At 38.1% G+C, this 10,951-nt stretch overlaps 1 protein-coding gene across 1 annotated transcript; it reads right to left on the reverse strand.

The window, feature by feature from the left end:
• Positions 1–2,682: 2,682 nt before the first annotated feature.
• Positions 2,683–3,468, reverse strand: LOC126605665 (uncharacterized). Its single transcript, XM_050273083.1, has one exon. The coding sequence runs from the start codon at positions 3,391–3,393 to the stop codon at positions 2,914–2,916; it is 480 nt and encodes a 159-aa protein (XP_050129040.1). The 5' UTR covers positions 3,394–3,468; the 3' UTR covers positions 2,683–2,913.
• Positions 3,469–10,951: the final 7,483 nt, after the last annotated feature.

Here is a 10,951-nt window from a genome sequence, read left to right on the forward strand (position 1 = left end):
TTCTCTCAAAGTTTCAATCCAATTTTTTTCCAACAAAATGACTACTGATGTAGGTACGAATTGTACGCTTATTGAAGATGTTGCGTTGTGTACTAGCTGGGTTGAAGTTACTTATGATCCGATTACGGGTAATGAGATGCAGTTGCGAGAAATGTGGAGTCTTATTCATACTAATTTTCTTGAGAAAACTAGTTGGAAAAGAACCAAAGAATCGGTGTCCAGTCGTTGGAAATTACTTAGCCAATCGTTTAGTACATGGAGAGATGCCTTGGCACAAGCTAGTAGTAATCTTCGAAGTGGGAAAAATTTAGCGGATCAGGTAACAATATATTATTTATTTGTTAACTACTTTCATTATAATTATTTATTTTTAATTATTTGTTTGAATTATTTATTTATTACCTACTTTCATTATAATTATTTTTTTTGCACAAAGTAAGAATCATGGTTACAAACAGCAATCATGATTTTGTTGAACAAATGTCATTCCATTCTAAAACGATGTCTAAAGTAAGTATCAGGGAATGCACTATTACGAACAAAATAATTATCCAAGAGTTCCATACCTCGCCGTTGCCTACTTCTATCAAGGTTTCCGGAATGGTTGGGCCTGAAGATCTGACCCACAACTTAGATGACTTGACGGGAATGTGAGGCTCTGCCAATTCTTGCTTCGTCATCTTTTCTTCTACGCTCCTCATCCTCTTCCCTCTCATTTTGGGCCACCTAGAGATTGAACATTCCTTCTAATTGGTTAAACAATTCTTCCTCTTGCTGATTGATTTCCCACATCATCCTTGAAGAAAAAGACATTGTAAGAAGAAAGCAGAAACTATGAATAATGATACAGATTTTGATTTTGGTTAAGAAGGAAGCAGAAACTATGAATAATGATAGAGATCTTCAGAAAATTGGTGTGAGATTTATAAGGATGGATGGTGGATTATATGGAGGATTCATTAAGGATTAGGTTGTAGATAATGTCACATGGCATGCCGTCATTCGTTAAAAATCTGATCGAAATCTATCCTCGCAGATTATAAACAAATTGTGACATGTGGCGTGACGTGATTGGTTAAAAATCTTATCTAAAATCTATCTTCAACGATTCTGAAAAGGTAACGACACGTGGCACGATAACATTGGATAACAATCTTATCGCAATCCATCATCAATAATTGTCTTTTTCGGATAATGACACGTGGCGCAATGAGAACAATTAAAAATCTTATCCGAAATTAAAAATTAAATTATTTTGTATTATTTTATAAATAAAAAAATACTAATATTTTATTGCCTATTGATAGGGCTATTTAATGTAGGGGTGGAGATGCAAAAGGCAGTTACTGTTCATTAAGGGCAGTTATCGTTCACTGGATGGATTAAATAGTGAATAGCCTGGGAGGGCCTTTCCCACGGTAGAACTACTCTAAGAGCACGTCCATCCCTAAAGACTTTGCACCAGCACCTAGCGCATTTATCCACTTAAGTGAACAGTAATAGACCCCAGTGAACAGTAATAAACCAATGCATCTCCACCCTTAAAACTAAATAGCCTAGCCAATTTTATTAAAATATTATTATTTTTTATTATAAAATCGCAAAGCACACCATCCCAAAACGTGGAAGTTCCCCTTCCCGATTTCGGGAAATTTTCTTTGTAATTTTGTTGCATTTTTTTCCTCCTTCTCTTTTTGTTCCTTTGTTGCGTCCTCATCTCCTCAACTTTTGAAAATGGAGTCGGAGCAACACAATCCTCTCACAAGTTGAAATTTGAAAAAAAAAAAAAAGTACCCAATTCAAATTTTCCAGTTTGCCAATCAGGTGTTAAACTTAGAAAGAAATGATGTGGATGATGGGATTAAGCATCCAGAGCTCACTGGATTTGGCGGTGGCCGGAGTTTATTGCTTCTATTCTTTGATTTACCGCTTTCTTCCACATCGCCAAGGACGTTTCTTCCACATCGCCAAGGACGTTTCTTCTTGATCCACCCTTCACGCTGCCGGGCAATCCACTCCCGGTGTTCAAGTCCTCCTGTTGGAGGTTGAAGGTTGTAGGAAGAGCTGGCGTCATACGAGCCGGTCCCAAGGTCTGTCAATTTTGGGTTGGCTTGGAGACCAACTTGGGCTGGGTGCCAGGCAATCTGCTGGGCTGGAGAGACTTCCCTAGGTACCGGGCCATTTTTTTAGCTGTGTGCCGGCCTATCCCACCCCGGTGGAACTGCTCTAAGGGCCTATAATATATTGTTTCGAATATAACGATACAAGGATTATGACTCATCAGCTTTGCTAGTGACAGACGGGAAAATTTGCCCAAAATCCTTTGTTTACTAGTACAGTTCAGGTTTTAGGGATACTTTTGGAACTTTGTTAATTGTTTGTTTTATATTCTATCTGGACGTTAAGTTCTGTTAGGGTTTGGTTTCATGTCTTGAACGTATGTATACACCTTCTTAGGGTAAGGATTGTTATCTTTTGCTTATTATCAATCAAACGTGAGTTTACTATCTTTCTTCCAAGTGAATTCTAATTCTAGGGTTAGTTGTTTTCTAGCGAAAGATTATCATTCGATTCTCTTTATTACATTCTGCTGCATGACTTCGTTATTATATAATTCAGTAATTAAAAAGAAAGTATTAAAGCATAAAGAAAACATGAATAAAATAATAAACAACTAAAATATAAGTTCAAAATCATTACCTGGTTTATATTAAATTATAATATTTGACAATGGTGTAAGCATAGAGCTTCTTAACATGATAACGTAAATTTGAGACAAATAAATGAAATGAAAATAATATGAATGATCTTATCTTCATGATACACATGGCGTATACATCAACCAAAAAATATGAATGCGAAAATAGGTAAAGAATATTTCTAGTTTCTATTTTTGTGATCACGCATGCATGCTTATTGATGAATGTTGTCTGTAAATTTATTTCCTTGACCAGGACTTGGACCCGAGTCCTTAATCCCTCCAAGAGTCTCAACATTCGTGAATTTGTTTCCCGTACCAGGACTTGGACCGGAGTCCTTAATTCCTTTGAGAGTCGCAACATTCGTGAATTTGTTTCCAGTACCAGGACTTGAGCCAGAATTCTTAATCCCACCTAGAGTCTCAACATTTGTAAACACGTCTCCTGTACCAAGACTTGGACCTGAGTTTTTAATCCCTCCGAGAGTTTGTTGGTTCGTAAACTTGTGCCCCTCGCCCGGGCTAGGGCCCGATTCCTTGATGGCTCCAAGTGCTAACCCATCAAAGAAAGCTTCAACTGCTTCAAAACAAGAGTTTTTGTACTTCATGATATTCAAGGGCCGGGCACTTACTGCAATGAATGTAGAGTTGAGCAAAACAAGCAGCAAAACGAAACTGAAGAACTTGGTAGTCATGTTGGTAAGAGAGAGAGAGAGAGAGAGAGAGAGAGAGAGAGAGAGGCTCTGCAACTGTTAGTATATTGCGATATGCGTCGTGGAGTATTGGGTGTTCCTATTTATAACAAGAAAACCGTTTGCCGCTTGGCAAGCACGTTAGGCTGTGAGATGATGAACTTTGACTGAGAATCTTGACATGAAAAAAATATTTAATAAATTACAAACAAAAGTGACATTTCCCATCCTCATAGTCATGTGTTGGAATTACGAAGCAACAAGGATGTTTCTTAATCTAAGTAAAATGGAGAAAAAAGGAATTTTATAAAATAAAGTATTGTGAGTCCAAGTTGGACTTAGATGTGGAAAAAATGATAATATATGATGGAATTAGATAACGGTTTTGAGTTATGAACAATTTTTTATGTACACGGAACACTGGTCACATAATATTGTTATCCTACAAATATTCATATCAATAAAAAGTACATGTGTTTTTATTTGAATAAAGCAATAAAATAATTTAAATGTGTTCCGAGTCCACCAAAAAATTACATTGATCGTGTTCCGAGTCAACCAAAAAATTACGCAAATCTTATTCGGGTCCAGCCGGCCGCCCCAAGCCATCAGAAGTTCTTGCTGCTCGGGGACGAAAGACGAAGAGTCAAAGACCATGCATTGTTTGAATTCTTTTATTTTTTTAAGTGCATGCATTGTTTGAATTCCATGGCTGCAGTGTAACGTGACTTAAATGATTTATTGGGTAGGGAAAAAAAATGATTTATTGGGATTTTCATGACCAGTCAATTTCACTAGTTGTAGTATATCAATTGGCACCATGGTATACTAGCTGCATTTTAAATTTAATTTTATCAAAATAAGCATCATGGTAGATGCGTGATAAGATACATATATACATATTCAAATACGATGCGTGATAAGATACATATATACATATCAAATACGTATAGTGATACATGTATATTGAATGGACATCATTTAAGTCCTAATTTTCAATTGAAAATTTTAACTTTGTTTTTCAACTACCATGCATATATACATTGAAATCTGATAGTTGTCTTCTAATTTTAATACATGACGTATTTTGAATTGATTGACACATGCATCGGTCTCAAAATCGTCTTAGAAATGTAATTTGAGATGTATAAAAACCTAGTTCAGAGCTTAAACATAAGCATTAGAAAATTGAGAATGTCATGCTACATGGAAGCTTTTCTAAATTTAGGTTCAAACGTGACAAGCTTTAATTATCATATCATAGGACGTATATAATATAGTTTCTCTTCATGGTATTGGCATTAATTGTTTTTCTTACATTTAGAGGAGATTAAGGACAATATACGTAGCCCACCATCATTGACAAACCAAAAGAGGCAGGCATATACGTGTTCATGTATGATTGTAGCTTGTAATTTAATCTAAGACTCAATTTTGGGTACAATTGAGACCGTTAATCTACTCTTGCATGACAACACGAAGGCCACAGAAGAGGGAGATGGTTTGACCATGAGAAGTGGATTGAAAAAGAAGATCATAATTATCAGTGTAATTCACCAATTATACTATTATCTTTTTTTAAGCAATGTAAAAAAAAGATTAGATGAAATTAAGTCGTTGACAATAATGCATGTGAGACACCTTAATATAATAATCTTATTTTAATGTAGCCCACCCATGCCGACCAATTTTAATATGTCAATTTCAAAGCTCAATCCATGCCAGGCCAATTCGGCTCACCAAATAAGAGCAAGTTCACCGGTAGCCCAATTGATATGGAAATTGAGTTGAATTTCCTTTGGCCCAAAAAAAAAAAAAAAGTGGTACACCGGTACAACAAATGGAGGGCTATTGAAGCAAAGGCACCAGCTCGTTGAGCTGCCCTTGCAATTGAAACACAAGCTTGTGCTATTTAGCAAATCCAACAGTAATTTTTTTTGGAAAAAACATTGATGTGCCACTTGGCGCTTTATGGCCCAATGAAAATATCAACGGATATGGTTAATCCAAATATAAAAAGTATAAAAATAAAAAAAATTCAATTCAAACACTTTGCAAAGTTCACACTTAAAACAAACTTACAAAGTTCATCACACTTGCAAATTAAACATTTTAAATTACGCTCACAGAAAAAACACACTGAAAGCATTCTTCATTTATTTTGCTTTCAATGCCGGCATGTGCTCGATCAAGTCACGCTGACACTCCTTGTGGATGTAAGTCGAATGTATGGTTAGGTAACGTTGAATGACCATCTCGTGGTAACGTTGACCCTGTTGCAATGAATTGTTCTAGGCAGGTTCTTCAATATTGTCATGAGCTTGATAAATTCTAATTTTTGATTTGTTCATCGTGTATTCGTCCAAAATCTTCTTCATCGTAATCAAACTCATCTTCCATAATCATGTTGTAGATGATGATGCACGTCATCATGATACTTCGAAGCGCCCTATCATTCCACAGTCGATCAGCCCCTGTAATGATTACCCAACAAGCTTAGAGGATACCAAAATACCTCCCCACATCCTTCTTATACCCCTCTTGCTTTGCTACAATGTGTTTTTTACTTCAGAAAGTGTTCATCTTCTCATTCTTCTTTCGCTTACAACCTCCTCAGATTATCCATGGTTGAAAGAATTTTCTTTTGTAAGAATCCATGAATTGAGATGAGTAGGGAGGACGCGGAGGTTTCGTGTGAGTAGATCTAGTAGGTATAACGGTTTTTATGGAGAAAAATGAGGAAATCATAAGATTGGATAAGGACACGTGGAACTACATAAATGATCAAGAACCTTAACAAAAACCTGAGCGAATATTACCAATGGATAATGACACGTAGCGTAACAAATCTTTGAAAATCTCCTATAATATCTAAGGCGATAATGACATATGGAGGATAAGACCAAGAAAACATTTAAAATACATGTGTGTGTGTGTGTGTGTATTTATGAATAGTAATCGTCCTTACCTTTACCTTTCCTCTTTCCAAATGGGTGGATTTACACAAAGGCAATTACTACTTAATCGTAAGGGCAATTTCATTGCCCTTGCCTTGCTTTTGCGCTCCCAAAACGGGTAGATTTGCTTTAATATCACCAAAATAGTTGGACTACATGATGAACGAGACATTCAAATACAAAATGAGAATAGAGATAAGCCAACATAAGTTGTTGATGCACAAAACCGGAGGGGTCTTGGAACAACGTAAATCCGACCGTAAATCTGCAAGAAAGTAAAGAACACAAGATGTATCGTGGTTCACCCCAATGTTTGGGCTACGTCCACACTGATATTGTATTTCTCTAAGAGGATTGAGGATGAGAGGGTGAGAGCTTCCGAGAGTGAGAGAGCTCTTCCCATGGCCTAAGAATTGGCTTCTCCTATTGTGAGGGTGAGGAGACCCTTTTATAGACTAAGGGCTCCTCCCATTTTTACACATTTGCCTCTTCATTTATTACATAATTACATTTAAGTCCCCCAAGTATTTATACGAGGTCTAAATACGGAGGCCCTAAGTATGGTACAAATAGTAGTCCCCCGAGTCTTCAGTCAAGCGAGTCTTTTGGCTGGAGACTTGAAATTCAGTCCATGTGTTAGCCGAAGTAACTAGATGTCGTCTAGAACTGATACTCGATATGAGGCGGTGCCCAATCTGAAATGATGCTCAACTAGAAGTAGCACATGTTGCGAGGTTGTTCTGCTTGTGGCTTATGTTGCCTTGGTTGGCTCGGCTTATGACGTTGAAGGTGAGGGAGTCCCTTTTATAGAATAAGGGCTCGCTCCTCAATACATAATTGATGGGTTAGGAATGATGCTTGTAGCGAGGCGGTTGCTTAACTGGCGGTGATGCTCTCTAATGTTGGTGAGGGAGTCCCTTTTATAAAATAAGGGCTCGCTCCTCAGTACATGAATAATGGGTGCTCTCTAATGAAAGTGAGGGAGTTATTTTTATAGAATAAGAACTTGCTCCTTAGTACATAAATAATGGGCTAAGTCCCCAAAGTATTTTTCATGAGGCCTAGTTGAGGCCCAATATATGGTACATAATGTAGTCCCCCAAGTCTTCAGTTAATAGGGTCTGTTGGCTGGAGACTTCAAATTGAATCCATGTATGGGCCGAAGAGGCGGTATTTGTATACCCTGCACTGAAGCTTTGTAGGTGAAACTTTGCAAGTGAAGTCTTGAAGCTAGAACTCTGTAAATGAAGCTTTCGAAGCTAGAGCTCTGTAAATAAAGCTTTTGAAGCTAGAGCTTTGTAAATGAAGCTTTTGAAGCTAGATTGACATGAGTGATGCTCATGAATGTTTATGTTGATTGACATGAGTGATGCTCATGAATGTTGACATGAGTGATGCTTATGAATGTTGGCATGAATGTTGGCATGAATGATGGTCATGAATGTTTATGTATGATTGTCGTGAATGATGCTCATGAATGTTTATGTATGATTAACATGAGTGATGCTCATATATAATTTTGGAGTATTGGACATACTTTTGATCACCTAGTGGGTGATAATAGCGGTAGGCTGCCGAATAATTTTAGAGTACTGGGCGTACTTTTGATCACCTGGTTGGTGATAATAACGGCATGTTGCCGAATAATGTTGGAGTACTGGACGTACTTTTGATCACCTAGTTGGTGATAATAGCGGCATGGCGCCGAATAATTTTGGAGCCATAGGGCCTGGCACTTTTGGGCATATGGGCCTTGGCCTTCCCTCTAACAATCCAGCCCATTACTTTGGGCTTGCTGTTTTTTTTTTATTACCCTCTGATGGGGTTTATACAGATGTCTCCGAAAGATAAGAAAAATAAATCACATCATTCAAAAATAAATCCGACCTTTTTCTCAATGGGTCACCCCCATAATGCCATCACCACCGCAATTATGTCTGCTTTTTTAGTGTGAAGCAAAATCAATTCGTGGTACCCAACAAAGTTTCACCACAAAAGCTTCACCAACAAAAGCTTCATCAATGGAGGACAACTACAAATTCTCAAAAGCTTCACACTATCTTGATCAAGATAGTGTGAAGCAAAATCAATTCATGGTACCCAACAAAAGCTAACTCCAAAGCTTCACCTACAAAGCTTCAACTCCAAAGCTTCACCTACAAAAGCTTCAACACAAAATCTTCACCCACAAAGCTTCAACTCCAAAGCTTCACCTGCAAAAGCTTCAACACAAAAGCTTCACCCACAATAGCTTCACCCATAAAAGCTTCACCAACAAAAGCTTCACCCACCACAGAACCTTCACCCACAAAACCTTCACCCATAAAAGCTTCACCAACAAAAGGTTCACCCATAAAAGCTTCACCAACAAAAAGCTTCACCAACAAAAGGTTCACCCATAAAAGCTTCACCAACAAAAGCTTCCCCCACCACAAAAGCTTCACCCATAAAAGCTTCACCAACAAAAGCTTCACTCACAAAAACTTCACCCACCACAAAAGCTTCACCCATAAAAGCTTCACCAACAAAAGCTTCCCCCACCACAAAAATTTCACCCACAAAAGCTTCCCCCAAAACAAAAGCTTCACCCACAAAAGCTTCATCAACAAAAGCTTCACCCACCACAAAAGCTTCACCTACAAAGCTTCAACACAAAAGCTTCACCTACAAAAGCTTCACACTATCTTGATTAAGATAGTGTGAAGCAAAATCAATTCATGGTACCCAACAAAGCTTCAACCTCAAAACTTCACCTACAAAGCTTAAAATATATACATATATATATATATTTTTTTTTCTTCGGAAATTCAAAAATTCAAAAATTCGAAAATTAAAAAAAAAAAATTGCCTAGACCTCCTATTCTTTGGGCCTAACAACTTTCATAACAAATATATATGAATGAGGAGTTTTAGGCTACCACTTAGAAAGGAAAATGGTGAAGTTTTGTTACTTTGGAAACTTGGCTACTAGCAAGACACCTCCTTCGCCAACTCCCTCGATCGGAGACTTGGGGGACTCCTACAATATGCTAATGCACCTTGATACTCGGAAGTCTCACGACTACTCAGTGACTTGGATTTTTTCCAAGTCTCCAACCGAGAAGTTTTCCTCACTCGAGAAATTAAAGGAGCACCACCTCAACCTACATGCTTCACTCACAAAGCTTCAACATACAAGCTTCAATAAAAGGAAAAATTCAAAGAACTTAGTGAAGAATGCCTTGGTGTATTTAACACTATACGTTGAAATGAAGCAAAACTTGTTTATTGATATCTCCGATAAGTTACAAATATGGACATATGCATAAATCAAAATAAACAAACAAGAGAGAGCATTCACAAAGGTTGCTCAGAAGAAGTCTCAGTAGTTGGCAGAGCCCTAGAAAGAGGAGGCACCAGAGGGTGATTATTCGGAGCCTCAGTACTAGGCAAAACCCCAGAAGGAGGAGGCAGCGAAGGTTGATCATTTGGAGTTTCATTACGCGGTATAGCCCTAGAAGACGAAGGCAATAAATGCATTTGGAACAAACCCACAAACCTTTGATGATCAAGTAAAATTTGATCATCAGATTCCTGCAGCTGATCAAGCTTCCTCTTCATGTTTGTAGCATAGTCATTGCGAGCATGTGCAACTGTTTATTCTCATGCTTGAGCCCTTTAATCTCCTGTTTGAGACTTATCACTTCAGCCACCAATGATTCAACTTGGCGGGTTCGAGTACATAGACGTTGGGCCATATTAGACACAGAACCTGCACACTGAACACTAAAAGCCAGATAATCCTTAACAGCCAACTCATCAGACCGTTTGGAAAGTAGTCTGTTATCTTTGAGAGTGAGAATATTCCTGGCCACCACCGCAGCGGTCATATCATTCTTCATCATAGAATCCTCAACGGTAAGAGGACCAGTAGGGAATAAGAAGGATGGGCGCCATATGTTGTCTTGAGAAGGCATGGCTGCCTCTTTACCAAAGTTCAAGTCAAAACGATGGTCGGATGGGCCATACATTCTCAGAAATGATGAAAAAGAAATGAGGTGCAATAAATCTCTGAAGTAAAGGGAAAATTCCTACAAGCAATAACTCTCTGAATGTACTTCTTGCACACAATTGGTGCCCTTATAAAAGAAAGGGCAACATGATCGTTGGTTCAAAATAAAAAAGGCACTACTCTCCGGATTCTGAAGAGGCACCACTTTCCACACGCAACATCAACTCCTTGGGTACCACAAATAACTTTGCCAAAGATCTCTGACAAAGTTTAGACACATAAATTTTAAAGGTCCAGCTACCCTACTATTACGCACAAGGGAAAAGGAACAGCACCATTACTTGATAACTGGAAAGTCCCTATGTGTGTCAACCTCCGTGCTTTGTGGCAAGGCAGACTGGCAAAAATGCCCAACCTTTACTCACATTCGAGAAAACACTCTTAACAAGATTGCTTGCTCAAAAATTGAAGAGGCACCGCTTTCCGAATCTCGAGAGCCAAACTCCCACCAGGATGGCTTTCTAAAAAATCGAAGAGGCACTGCTATCCGACTCTCGAGAGCCAAACTCACAACCAGATTACTTTTTCAAAAATCGAAGAGGCACGACTCTTC

The sequence above is a fragment of the Malus sylvestris genome, chromosome 15 (assembly GCF_916048215.2).
Source record: "Malus sylvestris chromosome 15, drMalSylv7.2, whole genome shotgun sequence".
Lineage (NCBI taxonomy): Eukaryota > Viridiplantae > Streptophyta > Magnoliopsida > Rosales > Rosaceae > Malus > Malus sylvestris.